At 36.7% G+C, this 14,984-nt stretch overlaps 1 protein-coding gene across 4 annotated transcripts in view; it reads left to right on the forward strand.

The window, feature by feature from the left end:
* The window catches only part of MTHFD2L (methylenetetrahydrofolate dehydrogenase (NADP+ dependent) 2 like), a 76,454-nt gene that overhangs the window by 22,649 nt on the left and 38,821 nt on the right, over positions 1-14,984 (forward strand). For all 4 annotated transcript variants that reach the window (XM_045532814.1, XM_045532815.1, XM_045532813.1 and 1 more), the window contains 3 exons: positions 626-778; positions 1,967-2,074; positions 13,188-13,280. In XM_045532814.1, coding sequence (XP_045388770.1) covers positions 626-778; positions 1,967-2,074; positions 13,188-13,280 — 354 coding nt within the window. The remainder of the gene's footprint in view (positions 1-625; positions 779-1,966; positions 2,075-13,187; positions 13,281-14,984) is intronic.

Consider the following 14,984-nt stretch of genomic DNA (forward strand, 5'->3'; position numbering starts at 1 on the left):
TCATTACTCAGGTTGTGTTCTTTTCCTTCTATGTAGCCAACCGTCATGATATTTTGGATTTCATTGTCCTAGTGCATTAGGGAAAGGCGGTGTATGTGTGTGCGTGTGTTTCATGTTTGCTTTCTTCTTATGTAATTTAAGAGGAAGCTAGGAACTAATGATGTTATGACTATTCTTAACACTAACAAAGCCCTTTTAAACTGCATTGCTCAAAGTATTTAATAGAAAGAAGCCCTATAGTAGAATGTCTTGTATCAGAGAAATATGGATTTAAACCCTTTAAAAATATGCAGGCTTACCAAGGCAAAGATATAACACCTGGCTGTTCCTAGATTTCATCGATACTGGTTTTTTTTCACAGTTTTTTTTTTTCCTTCCACCAGTGCAGCCACTTCTGCCCCTGTAATAGCCTACAGTCTAATAGCAGTTAATCATAGCCATTGGTCAGGAGCACTTTGGCTTACTGTTTTGGTGGCAAGAAAAGAAAAGAGTAATAATGATTTTACACCTTTCTTGGAGCTGCACCATAGTGATTTGGCTATAGCTATAAGTCACCAGATTTCATTTTCCAGAGTTCCAAATAAATAACAATTTTAAAATGAGACCAATTTTATTTGCTTTTTAGGCCATGTGGATGAACGAACAGTATGTAATGGAATCGCCCCAGAAAAAGATGTAGACGGATATCATATTATCAACATCGGAAGACTGTGCCTTGATCAGCATTCTCTCATACCTGCCACCGCCAGTGCTGTGTGGGAAATAATCAAAAGAACAGGTTGGTAACTTGTGGTCTGCAGGCCACGGGTGGTAGGCGCTGAACTGAACATTTGTGCATTGCCTTGAGGGAAACGCCTCAGTCCTACAGCATGGCAGAAAATGATAATCCCTAAAACTTCAGTCTGTAGAAAAATATAAAGTTATAACAGTCAAAAAATAATCCAAAATAAAATAAAATGAGGAACATGCGCCAGGTTACAGATAACTGTTGCAACTTGTAGGGAGTGAATTTTCCAAATAGTAGGTGTGCCTGCCTATTTTTAAATTATAAACTTAGTATTTTGATGAAAACCTTTCCAAAATATATTATATTTTTACTTACCTTTAAAAAATGTGCTGATCGTGTATGAACAATTTCTATTGACTTCGGTTTTCATTATAAACGTTTACCTTTGTACTGGGCTAGATACTCTGTATGCTCTCACAGACTCCTGCGGTGTGTGGAGATGCTTACCCCTGTGTTAACTGACTCCAGATTGACTCCAGATTGCCTTGTGCATTGATGATTTTCCTGCCTTCACTGCTGTCACTTCCATTTCTGTCAGCATCTTCTCCTTTCTAATCTGCTGTTTTCTAATTGATGGAGAAAATTTCCAAAGGGAAGCAGATCCTAGAATCATACTCTTGGAATATTAATACTTGGAAAAATCTTAGTTCCAACTTCTTCATTTTACTTAGAAGAAACTGAGTCCAAAAGAGGTAGTGTTAAATCTGCAGACTTTATCGTTCACACCCTTCTGAGTCTGTAAGTTTAGTAAATTTAGTGCTTCCTTACTGTGGAGTAAGGTGTGTAAGTTTTGTTCCCCGCTTCATTTTGTCACAGCTTTGCTCAAAGTTTGATTGCCAGTTAAGTTTGACATTATTGTACTTTGCATATTTTACAATTAGTTGTTAATATATTTGAAGCCTCTGCACTTCTAACTCTTCATGTGAATCTCAGTGTTTAAAAGTAATTTAATAGAAACTTGATAATATTTGTGGGTTTTTTAATGAGGACATAATTGGAGAGGAAATGACAAATCCAAGAAGTGTGAAAAGAATTATTTATAATGAATTGGGAACATTATGGACAAGATACGTAATAATCCATATTTATTAGAAATTTTTAAAGAATGTTTCAGTTGGCTGTTGAAATGTTTAATTTTCTTCCTGTTGATTCTGCATTTAAATCAAACTCGTTTTTAAGGAATTGAAACATTTGGGAAAAATGTGGTTGTGGCTGGAAGATCCAAGAACGTAGGGATGCCCATCGCCATGCTTTTACACACCGATGGGGAGCATGAACGGCCTGGAGGTAGGTGGGACCTTGCAGATTCTATCACTCCTAACATTTTCTTACTTTTTATATCATCAAGTAAAGACTTTTGATAATCAACTTAGCATATCTGTGTGTTTATGCAATTAAAGGTTTCCTTTATTGTTCATTTAATGATGTGAAAGCCTTGAAAGTGAATAAAAGAATTACTGAAAATATGTGGCCCCTTTGTTCCCATTTTTTTCTTTTGGCTATATACACTTTCTTCAAAGCATTAACACTATAGACATTAAGACAGCTGAAAAACCACTAGATACATAAAAATCTCATGCCTAAAAAAATAGAAAACAAAAACCCAAACCTTGGATTGTTGGATGTAGAATTCCTACAGTGACAAAGTCTTAGTACTTTAGAGATCAGCTAGTTAGTTCATTTTACAGACAAGGAAGCTGAGGCTTAGTAGTCATTGAATTGAAAGGAGTAGTGACACCCCAAGTCACGGAGAAAGCCCAGCAAAATGTGATGGTGTTTGAGAACATATGGCTATGTTTTCCAAGTGCTTGTCATCTGAACGTCATCTTAAGACCTTGGTTTTTTCAGCAGCCTAACAGCTAGATGCTGAGCAGCTCCCCAGGAATGGGAAGGAAATCTAGCAAGGGGTGATGGGGCATTGTTCATGGTTGCCTCAGCCAGTGCTGTGGGCAGAGGGCACACAGGTTACCCAGCTCATCACTGCCTGCTAAATTCTTCATCTTGTTCTAACATAGGTAAAAGCTCACGTTCATATTCTTAATACAGTAGTTTTTGGTCTATGTATGTGCTAGGGATTTTTACTACTTTCTTTATCATTTACTGCCTCTAGGCTTTTTGCCCCTCATCTTTGATACAGCAAGTTCCTCATTGTTTTCTTTAATTCCAAATAAGAGGGGAGATATGTTTTTGCTTTCTAATATTTAACCAGATTGATAGACAACACACACACATGCACACGTATGCACATACAACACCACGTACAGATATATAGATTTCTAATCGTTATTAACCTTCGTGAATTCCACTTTCCTGATCTCAAATTTTCTGTAGTACTTGTTTTAGGATCTTGGTTGACATAATGCATATGAAATAATTTTTTAAAACACAAAGCCCCATGGAAAAGTAAACCTACTCATATCTAAAATGATGAATGATGAAGCTTTTGAATATTATTTTTCCTTTCTGTGCCTAAGAATTTAAATGTTGCCAGAAATCAATATGTGCATGTGTATCATAGTAAATTAGAGCTCGAAAATGTCTCCAGGTAACTTTAAAAAGCTTTAGTTTTTGAACAGCTCTTTTAAAGGCTAAACTGGTAGTATGACAGTTTTCATGGTACTCATCTCCAAAGCTGAATTCCTAGTTTCATGATTTACTTCTAGCTTAATCTATTACTTATCTGTCTCATAGGTTATATATAGTAAAGATATTGATTCATATTTGCCTTTATATAATAGTTTCTATGTCAGGCAAGGTAAAACTATCAGAAATGTTTGCCTAAGTTAACTACTTTTCTTGGGAAGTTTTGACCAAGAGCCAATAAGCAATTTTTTCTTCATTTTCAACTTTTTATTTTCTTATTTCATCAGTAACATGACAAGCACCATTATGTATCTCCATGATTTGCTCAATACTTTCTCATAAACTATCTTATTTAGTTCTCAGTAATTCTGGTATCTATTAATGTTATTTCCATTTTATACTAAAGGAAATGAGCTTTACAGACTTCAGAGAACATGTCCAAGCGCACACAAGGAACTAGGGTTCCAGAACCGGAAGCTGGGTGCTGACTTTGAGGTTAGAAGGATAGACAGGAAATCAGACACCTTCATTGCCAAATCCTGTGACCTTGGGCAAGTCATCTAATTTGTGTAGGCCTCTACTTTCCTCATTTGTAAAATGACAATAATAGTAATATCTCCTTACTTGGTTATTGTGAAAATTAAATGAGATTATGGATATGAAGTACTGATTACAGTGTCTGACATATAGTAAGTTAAGTAAGCTGTTGGTACATATAGCTGTGACTATTACTATTATTTCATTATTGTACTTAAGTCAATAATCTGTACCCATGCTAACCATAAAGTGTAAAGTAACAGGATCTGAGGTTAATGTTGTAATTTTTACTTTTATTTGAAATTTGACTTTCTTTTTCTGGTGGGTTTTGTATTTGCCTTTTTGGGATCATATCTAGTCTTTTTTATAATAATTTGAATAAACTCAGAATTTATAAAATCTAATTATTTAATTAGAAATGTGACATTATTCTCCACATAGAACTTCTACAATGCACATTTTTGGTAGTAATCAGCAATTGTGTGTTAATTTCTTGATACATTTCAATTTTGAATTATTTATTTGTCTATAAAATACCCGTCTAAGAAAATTAATTTTCCTCCTCTTTATGCTGTTTTAAAGTAGATAATACTATGTCATAAAATATGTTATTTTATTTTTTATCATATGTGGGTTATTTATAGATGTATACATATGTAGTAAAAATATTAAAGCAATCATGAGAAAGATAAATACAAACTGATGGTAGCCATGACTTCTGGGGAAAGAATTGTAGGGTAAAAACATATTGCTTTAAAAAATATTTTATACTTTGTATTATAAAATATTCTCACTTGAATATATGTTAAAAATTGAAATAGGAGTAGAATTAGTTGTAATACTGGTTACTTACAAGCCAGATAGTTAAACTCACCATTATCTTAGTGGTACCTAGGTGCCACTATAATTATAATATCTAAAAGGTAACAAATTATACTAAAAATGAAATTGGAAGGTTTGTAATATGAGTAGTGTTTAATCTTATACATATTTAGGAGTGTGCTGACATGTATTATTCATATAATGAATCGGTGAGAACTGCTTACTGAAGATTTGGAGGCTGTGGGAAAGTCAATATTTCAAATGTCCATGTCTGTTAGAGCAGCAATTATGTGCAGTGACTCCATATGCATTGTTAGCTAATAGAGATAATGAAGGAGGATTAACTTGGCAAATTCATATCTATAGAACTTGTAATAATGACACTCACCATGTTGAGTGTTCAGCTCACACTGTGTATTTCTTTGCCAGAATACATTCAGAACCCTAATGATTCATTTTTGTCTTAAAGCCAAAGATAATTGCACGAGAGGAAAAATAACCATGCTATAATTTAGCTTGATTAATATGTATCTATTCATGGCTAGATTTTAGTTTTGATATTAATGACATGGATCTCAGCCTTTTTTTGAGACAAAGCTTTTTATTAATTCCCTGAGGGCTTGAAATATTTAGAGGAGTGAGAATGTGCTAAAATCTTGAAGTAAAGGGATATTGCTGACACTCAACATGGCAAGGAAGCAAGGAAGGAGATCACCTCCTGCTGAGGACCAGCCATCACAGAAGGCTTTGTAGGGGACGTGGCCTTTGAGCCACTGTGCAGTTTATAGAGAGTAGGTGAGAGAGGATTCCTGTCCTCCCAAAGCTAGTCTTGGTGGTGGTGATGGGTGCAAGGGGACATGATATACAAGTATTGGTAATGCAAATTATAAATATTCAGTGGCACAATGTAAAATTTGGCATCCCTTGGAAAACATTCTGGGTACTTACGTAGGTCCATGATTGCTTGAGGAAGCCTGTGGTTAATTAAGGTAACATAAGGAGATTGGCAGTGGAGGGTCTCTTCTTATGAGCCCCACTAATTATTAGGATGTTTGAGTATCATTGTGACCACCTATAAGATCACCGTGTATTCTTTTAACTTCTTTGTACATAGTAACTTACCCAAACACCACTTGCTCTAGCACAAAGTCTTTATTTTAAGTTTTACCATGAGGAAATAAGAGATAAACTCTCCAGTTTCTCTAAAACAGCTTTATCCCTTCAAGATAACAAGGTGCCATAAGGATCAAGGCATTATGTGTGGTTACTAATTGTCATGAGAGGAATTCACGATCTGATGTTATTTCAAATTCTTTTATAGTAAGCACCTCTCTACATAGTTTTATTCTTATGCAGGACGTCTCATCAAAATAGGTCGCCTTAAATGGCCACAGCATGGGGTTGCATGCTGCTCCTTTAACTGAAAAATTGTGGCATCATTGTGGTGGCATTGATCCTGGGACCATTTTTAAGGAGTATTTTGGTAGGACCAGCAACCAGCTGATTTTGCTTTGAGTCCTATGGGCCCTGTGATATTCTTGATTTCTTTCAGCCAATAATCATCTAGTACTTACTCTCTGTGAAACACTGTGGGTTACAGCAGGGAAAAGTATTTAGTCCTGTCTCTCCAGAAGATGACAGTCTGTATCTTCAGGATTCATCTTTGCAAGCTGTGTTTTCTTAATGCATTCGCCTTTCACACTCAAGCTGTCCTGCTGCTGCAACTTTCTGTGTCTCAACCATTTTTTTCTTCAAGAGGCACCCTATCTAAGTGGGAAACCACAAGGATTTCTGCCAATTGAATGCCTTTTCATTATGACAATTGACTCCAGTTGTGAAAATGAACATTTTTGCCGGCCTGGGAGCATGATCTCCCACCTCCAGGAGGTAATAACACAGTAGTGGATGCTTCAGGCAGTGCAACGTGATGTGAGTGGTATGTGTGATTAAGTTCAGCCCAGTGGCAGGTTGGGCCAAGCTCTCTTAGGTTTCAAAAAGAGGAGCCAAATAGGAACGCCTAGGAATGCATGAGTCATGCAAAGTGATCACACCACCAGGACTGACACTCTTGGTCTTATTGGCAGTGGAGTGGAGTGGGGTATTTGCTGCCTCTATAGGAGGAACCATTGTCACACTGGGACAGGGGGATGACAGGCATTTAGTCTCTGCTACTCCCATCCCACCACCCCCAGGTTAGAAGTGCTCATCACAAGGTTTTGGGGACATTGTGTTTCGTGATGCCTCTGTATTGATTAGTTTTGCTGAATTACAACTTTAAGTGTGGATGGTAGAAGACAGAAGAAAAGAACAAATGCTAGTCCTACTCTCATTTTCTAAATTGGATGATAGGAGCACTGTTTCATTTTTAATGTCTCCTAAATTCAGCCAGCTAGTATCTGGAAAGTACTGTACTTGGAAAATATGTATTCTCATCAGACAAATGACACTACTACATTGTTGAAAATAATATTAAACCTTATTTAAAATGGGAAGTGAAACTAAAATATTTCTCTGTCATTTTCTCTCTTTCTCCATCACTTTCTTGCTTTCTCTATGACCTCAAAGTACTAGGAACTTGTTTTATTACTAGCACAAAGTGCATCTTTTCCAATTTCTACAAGCCTGATTTGTTCAAGGCATCACTCATCAGGGTATCCTGTTCTGCTCCAACCTACCTTTTCAGCCATTTCTCCTGTCACTTTCTCCCTGGTACTTTATGCTGAAGCTCCATGAACTACACACTGTTCCCCAAACAGACCATTTTTTTCATGCGTTCCTGCCATTATACATCCCTTCCTTCTGCCTGGAATGCCATTTCCCATCACTCATCTCCTTTCCTCCCACCTGCCACCCATTCCTTCAAGGTGTAGCCTATGTCTTCTAACTTTTGCAGTTTGTATCTGCTGCCATTGCAATACTAATCTTCTTCTTCATACACACACATAGTAAGTGTGAATTTCTCAATAACAGATATTTTCTTAGGCTTTTTATATTTCTGAAATTTAGCACTGGGCTCAGCATATAATAATACATTTAGTCAGTCTAGTCAATAAAGGTCTATGTTGTGTCTCCTATGTGCCAAGTACTATGCCAGTATCATAGAAAATAAGACCACAAGCGAGGGATTTAAAATTTGACAATTACTGTTTGTTGAAAAAAAATCGTTGTATGGCAGGAAGGAAGGGAAGAGGGGAGAGAAGTAACTAGGTGCCCACCACACACTAATTCCTTCTTATTTAAAATTATAGGCATTTATTTGAAAGAATAACTTAAAACTCCTCCTCCCCCAAGAATCACCTCGTGTTCAGTAGGAGAGGAGGGTGCCTCGTGACTGTCATCAGGACACTGGGCAGAGGAGGGGAAGTTGGTGCTGAGTGCATTAATTGAAAGAGGTCACAGTGATTTTCCAGTAAACCATTAAGGATCTATCTTTTTGTTTAGATGTTTTTTTCTTGAGCTACTGACTTGTAATGCTATCTCCTTATGAAGAGGCTAATTTCTTCATTGTTAAGCATGGGGAATACGATGGTGAATAAATCAGACATTGGTCTGTTCTCCTAAGCTTATAGTCTAGTAGGAAAGGCAGTCATTAAACAATGAAGTATAAATGATTAACTAATTTATAACTATGCAGAGTATCTCAAAGGAGGAGCAGAGCTTTCTATAAAAAGCTTAGTTGTAGGAAGGAGTGAATAATTTCTATTACAATTATGTATGAACATTACACCCCTTTTTTGATCTACTTTCTGTTGCTGTTGTGATGGGATGTTTTTATTGGCTACCTTCTGTTACTATTCTTTACTTAAAACTGAAAAATCCAAACTGATGGGCACATAGCAATATGTAAAATGCAATGCAAATGAGAAATAATGAGGAAAAAGGGAAGGGGAAGGCTGGAACTAAAAATGGAGCCAAAGGCTCCTACTAAAAATAGGTGTATCATTAAATTTTCATGGACACATTCCCACTGTCAAGCACACTGCATATACTGGTGCTGAATATATGTTTAATGAATTATTTAATTGAGTCTAAACTACATTTGCTATGATTAGGTCACTAATTTCATCCTGAGAGCTTGTTAGCAGGAAAAAAAAATGACTAGTTATCCAATTAAGTGTCTTTAAGATTAAAAATAAACATGCTCAGGAAAAATAAAACATTTTTATGATATTAAGAGCTAAAAGTAATTTCCCTTGTAGATCCTTATAAAAAGAAAACTATATAATAGATTGAAGAATATTCATAACATGCTTTTTAAGTTAACGAAAGAACATTTTATAGGGCTATTTCTTTTATCATTTAAGCACAGATTAAAGCTACCATTGGTATGCACTACTCTTACCTCACTAGACATTTCTTCTCATTCACTGTTTCTGGGTCATTCTTCTCTTCCCAACTTCTAAACCGGTGGTTTTCAACCCTAGCTGCCCACTATAATCATTAAGGGTTTTTTTACATATAGCTGCCTAAACCCAGCACAGAACAAAACTTAATCAGAATCTTTAGAAGTCGGACCTGAGCATTGGTATTTTTTAGAAAGCTCCATACAGCAATCTAATAGTGTCAGAGTTAAGAATGGGTGTTCAGAACACTGAGATGAGCCCAGGACTTCACTTCTCCATAGCCATTCCCTCGGTGATCCTTTGCAGCCCCATAGCTTTAAATACCATCTGTATGCCCCCCATACTCTAAACTCATAGAACCACTGTGTACTTGACAGCTCAATTTGAGTGGTCAATAAGCATTTCAAACTTACTAGATAAAAACCTCACTCCTAATTTTACTTCCCATAGTCTTCCCCATCTTAGTGAGTGGTACCATCAATTTACCTGGTTGCTCAATCTATCCTTGACTTCTCTCTTTCTCTTACACCCCATGTATGATACATTAGCAACCTGTGTAAAAATGCCTTTAATATCCCCACCTCCACTAATAAGATCTGGTTAAGACAACTGTTATCTCTCACTTGGAACACTGCAATATTTCTGAACTGGTTTCCCTGTCCACCCTTGTCTCATCTTTCATATATGATCTGTTTTCCACATGGTAGTAGTTCTCAGTCATCTATGGCTTTCCGTAACACCCATGACAATGTAACATCAGAATAAAATCCACTTCCTCACCATGATCTGAGCCTGGGCTACATCTCTGAACTCATTTCCTACCATTCTGTCTCTGAACTCATTTCCTACCATTCTGTCTCTGAACTCATCTTCTGCCATTCTCATGCTCCATCACTGCCCCGCAGACAAATCTTCTTTCTACTTTCCTGGAGCACATCGTATGTGCTCAGATCACCTGGTTTTCCCTCTGCCTGGAATGCATTTTTTTCAAGTTATTTACATAATTTATTTCCTCACTTCCTTCAGGTTTCTGCCCAAATGTCACCTCCTCAGGCTACCCCTGACTACCTTACCAAAATAACATCTAGCTTCTGTGGAGAGTTTCTCTGTAGAAAGCAGTTTTTAAATTTGTCTTATTTATTTATTTATTTATTTATTTATTTATTTATTTTTTGTGTAGAGATGCAATAACATCTTTACTATTCTCTATTTAAAACTAAAAGAGAAAGAAGGCAATGCACAAATCTAGAATCTAGAAGGTTTAGGCTTCTGGAAGCATTTGTCTAAAACAGAACTTAGGTTTCTTTTCTCCATTGGATGCTATTCTGTTGATGACTACTGAGTTTTCCTTCCTGTAATTTTCTCTCAGTAATTTCTTTTTTAAACCCAACTGTGACATGTGTTAATGTACTGAGAATGACTCAGTTTTTCCTTATCAAGAAAAAAATGACAAAGCAAAACCCTATATGTGAGGTTCTATCTTAGATTTGGTTTGCCATTTGCTTCATCTGCTGATTCAGGTTCAAGCAGGTGTTTGAAGGTTTGACTCATGGAAAAGGGAGTTAATACTTATTCTGTGTTGCCATCAAAGACAGATCTAGAATCATGGAAGAAGTTCCAAAAAGGTAGACTTCAGCTCTCATAAAGATGAGGTTTCTAACAGTTAGGACTGAATAATATATGCTCTCATATTTTTATGGAAAATGATATCTCAGTGGGAAAGGGTAGGGAAAGCACAGTCAAAGGGAATTGATGCAGAAGCAAAACAAATTCCTACTCATATCAAGAATCTGCCTTCTCTGAGACATTTAACTTCCCCATGCCTTTCTCAGATAGAGTAGATACTGATGCTCTTGCCAACACTATAACTTATAGCTCCTTCTAACATGGAACTTAGCATACTGTATATGATTTTTGTTTAGATACCAGTTTTCCATATCAGAGTTTTGTGTATCCCTTATAGCCTGGCATGATTCTGGGATTATTTTCTTAATGTCTTAGTTCTATAACTAAATATATTCAAAACTCTTTAACAGTTCTTTTGCCAGTTTCCTCAAACATATTTTGATTAATTAAGGTGTATCTTTAAGCACATTCCTCAGGAAAAACTTATAGGAACAATATTTCCCGAATTCTTGCATTTTCAAAATTCTTTACAACTTTTTATCTTGGAGGCAGTTGACTGGATACAAAATCCTGGACTCCCAATCTTTTTTACGAGTCACTTATAGGTATTGCTTTGTTAGTTTCTGGGATTGAATGCAGAGATCTGAATTTTTGTCTGGTACTAATAGGATTCTTTTTTTAATCTTTAAAATCCAGGAACTTTACTAAAACATGACTTAGTGTGGACCATTATAGTCAATTTGTATGGATTCAATCCTTTTTTCTCCCATTTTTTATAACCTGAAGTTCTAATTTTTAAAAATTTTGGTAAAATGTGTAGCCATAATGTTCAGCTTTTCCATGACAACAGTTTTTGTTGTTTATTGATATGTTGGTAAATCCTTTAAAATTTTGTTTTGCTTTTGCTTTGCCTTGTTTTTTCTTGGTTCTGCCACTTTTTAAATGTACCTTTTAATTTAATTTTTAAAAACTTGTATATAGTAAAAGTCACTCTTTTTGATGTGCAGTTTCATTGGTGTAGACAAACGCATATAGGCATCTATTAGATAACTAGTCTAGTCACCACTAGAATCAAAGCACCTTCATTCCAAAATGCACCCCCAAATTCCCCTGGGCTGGGCTTCATACGGTACCTTTTTATTGATGCTGCATCACATCCATTGTTATTACTCATTATTGAATGAGTTGAATTTCTTGGATCTCCTGTTTACAGGACACTTCTGCTGGGGGTTAGGGCGGAGGTGCTGGGCAGTCTTCTGACTCCTTGCTGCTTTCACAGAGTCAGGCCGGTTCCTACTGAAATGGCTCCTCTGTGTGGGTGTGTTACCACCCACTCTCGACTGTGCTGGATTCAACAAGACTATCCTTCCTTTATTTCTATTCTTTCTGCCTCGATTAAGAAAATTATATTTTTTGCACTTTGGAGTGAACACTTCACCTTCAGGAAGTATGTTTTTGGAGTCATTTTCAGAACTCTGCTGCTGCTGGCCATCTTGTCATTGTCTGTACTTCCTTGCTGCCTTTCTCCCTATGTGATATCTACTACCTGCTGCTTTTGGTAACTTTTATAGTGTTTTGGGAGTCTGTGGAAAATATGCTTTCTAGTTTTCCCTAAAAGTGGAGATTTTGCAGTTTTTGTTGTTGTTACCTGTGTAGCATTTGCACATCTTCCAGGAGGAGAAGAGAGAACACAGTCTCACACAGCCATGGTTACCAAAAACCCTTCTCTTGACTGTAGCTCATCGCCACCTTCCCCCGACTCCTAGTCACTGGCTCATACTTTAAACATTGGAATCTTTCAGGCTGCTTGCTTCTCTTATTCAACAATCACTCCTTTAATTTTTTCATTTAAAAACTTCCTGTTAAATACTAGACCTCTTCACTCTTTTCTAAACACATCATTTCAGAGTTGGTTCGTGTTTTTGCTGCTATTGTCCTAGCTTGGACTGCCCTTTTCTTTCTTCCCTGGTGAGTATACTCCTACTCATGCTTTAAGACCTAAAATATATATATATATATATATTGCTTCTGTTAGAAACCCTTCCTTGCCTTGACACCTGCCCTAGACAGAGTCAACCTTTCACCTGTGTCCCACACTATGTTGCCCCATTTTCAGTGCACTTACCGTGTGGTTTCCAGTATTCATTTGTCTGTCATTATCAAGCCAGTGAGTATCCCCTACACCAATGTATTAGCCAGTCAATACAGAATTTTAAATCCTGGGTTTCTAGGACCCTGCTTACAGCTTTCCTGTGATGGTCAGCACTTATCCTCATTTGGTCTCATTTGATTTTGCATGTATTACCTTGCAAGGTACAATATTTTGATTCAAGGAAATTTCCTTATCTAACTTTTGCTCTCAAAGTGATTAGTCATGTCAAAACAACTTTTCTACTCTTAGGAAATGACTGAAACTCTTCTAGGTTTAGAGCATCCGTAAAATTTGAAAAAGCTCAGTAATTATTAATGAAAATTCTTATGCATTCCAGGTGATGCAACTGTGACAATAACTCACAGGTACACCCCCAAAGAACAGTTGAAGATCCATACTCAGCTGGCAGACATTATCATTGTCGCTGCAGGTAAGTCCTTCGTGACTGTTACTTGGTGGAATGTCACCAGCAGAGTAATTCCTTCCCTAGTTGCTGACATGTTTGAAAGAACAGCTTCTTGGAAGAGTTAAGTATATGTCTGACTAACTTCTGTCAACTGGGTTCTGTCGCCTGGCAATCATCACATTGGTCCATTGTGCCTACGTTAGCATTTGTTACTTCATTATGGAAAACCCAGACAGCCTTTGGGATGACAGATTAAGTACAAGAACAAATGCGCACTTTGCCAATTGCTTTGCAAACATGATTGAACAGCATTTACAACAAAAGATCAGTGCAGGTCAATAATGTACTGTAGCTATGGGGAAAAAAGTGAAACTTGTACTTCCAAGTTGTATTAATGAAAATAGAATGTGAAGGTGTGGGGAAGAGATAGCCACTGTGCTGCACTGGCCACACCCAGGCTGAAGAATTATGTTCTAGACTTCAAGGGAAAAGCTAATGGATGAGACCATTGTCCAAAGGAGAGCATCTAGGATGAGAATCTTTCTATAAAAGATGACGTATGAAGTTTGGTCTGATGAACTGAGGATGTTTGGTCTGGAAGAAAGAAAGTGTGACCTAAAGAAATATAATAGATTTTTTGTGTGTTTCCTGTTTTTCTGAGAAAGTATTAAATATATTCAGGTGATATCAAATGTACAGTTTTGAGCTGGATTGACAGAAGTCAGACATGTTGAGAGAAGCCATAAACTTTTTCAGAGCAAAGAGCAACATTACGTGAAATAATTGCTACAGATACTGATACATTTATGGCAAATAAATATTATATTGACTTCTTTTTGCAAACACTTGTAATGTTCACACATAAGACTCAGAATTTGTGAATAGAGAGGAATTCGAGTGGTCATCTTTGTTCATCTCTAACTTTATTATTTATTTATTTATTTATTTTTATTTCAGCATATTATAGGTTTATAAAAGTTTAGGTTATGTATATTGCCCTTACCCCCCACCCCCCACTGAGTCAGAGCTTCAAGCGTGTCCATTCCCCAGACAGTGCGCATCGCACTCATTATGTGGGTATATACCCATCCCTTCCCCCCCAACATCTGCCTGACACCCAATTAGTGTTATTCCCAAATGTGCACTTAGGTGATGATCAGGGAAACCAATCTGCTGGTGAGTACATGTGGTGCTTATTTTTCCATCCTTGGGATACTTCACTTAGTAGAATGGGTTCCAACTCTATCCAGGAGAACATAAGAGATTCTATATCACCGTTATTTCTTATAGCTGAGTAATACTCCATGGTATACATATACCACATTTTACTAATCCACTCATGTATTGATGGGCACTTGGGTTGTTTCCACATCTTTACAATTGTGAATTGTGCTGCTATAAACATTCGGATGCAGATGTCTAACTTTAGACAGAATGAAATTTACATTATCTTTAAAAGGTATTATTTGACCCTAAGTTAACAACTTGTAAAGACTATTTCACAGTTGCCCTTAGTTACCATTTATCAATTATCACAGTGAATGGAAATTTTCTTCCAGTGGAGCAAAAGCTCTCAGCGTGCGTTCCTGCTCATGTTTTGTTTTATTGTTATGACACATGGTAGTCGTGTGCTCATAATCCTCTTGCAAGAGCCACTGATATTTTCTTGTGACTAAATCAAACCTTATGTCACAAGTCATAATGCTGATACTGTCGTCATCCTTGAGT

Source organism: Lemur catta, chromosome 19, assembly GCF_020740605.2.
Source record: "Lemur catta isolate mLemCat1 chromosome 19, mLemCat1.pri, whole genome shotgun sequence".
Taxonomy (NCBI): domain Eukaryota; kingdom Metazoa; phylum Chordata; class Mammalia; order Primates; family Lemuridae; genus Lemur; species Lemur catta.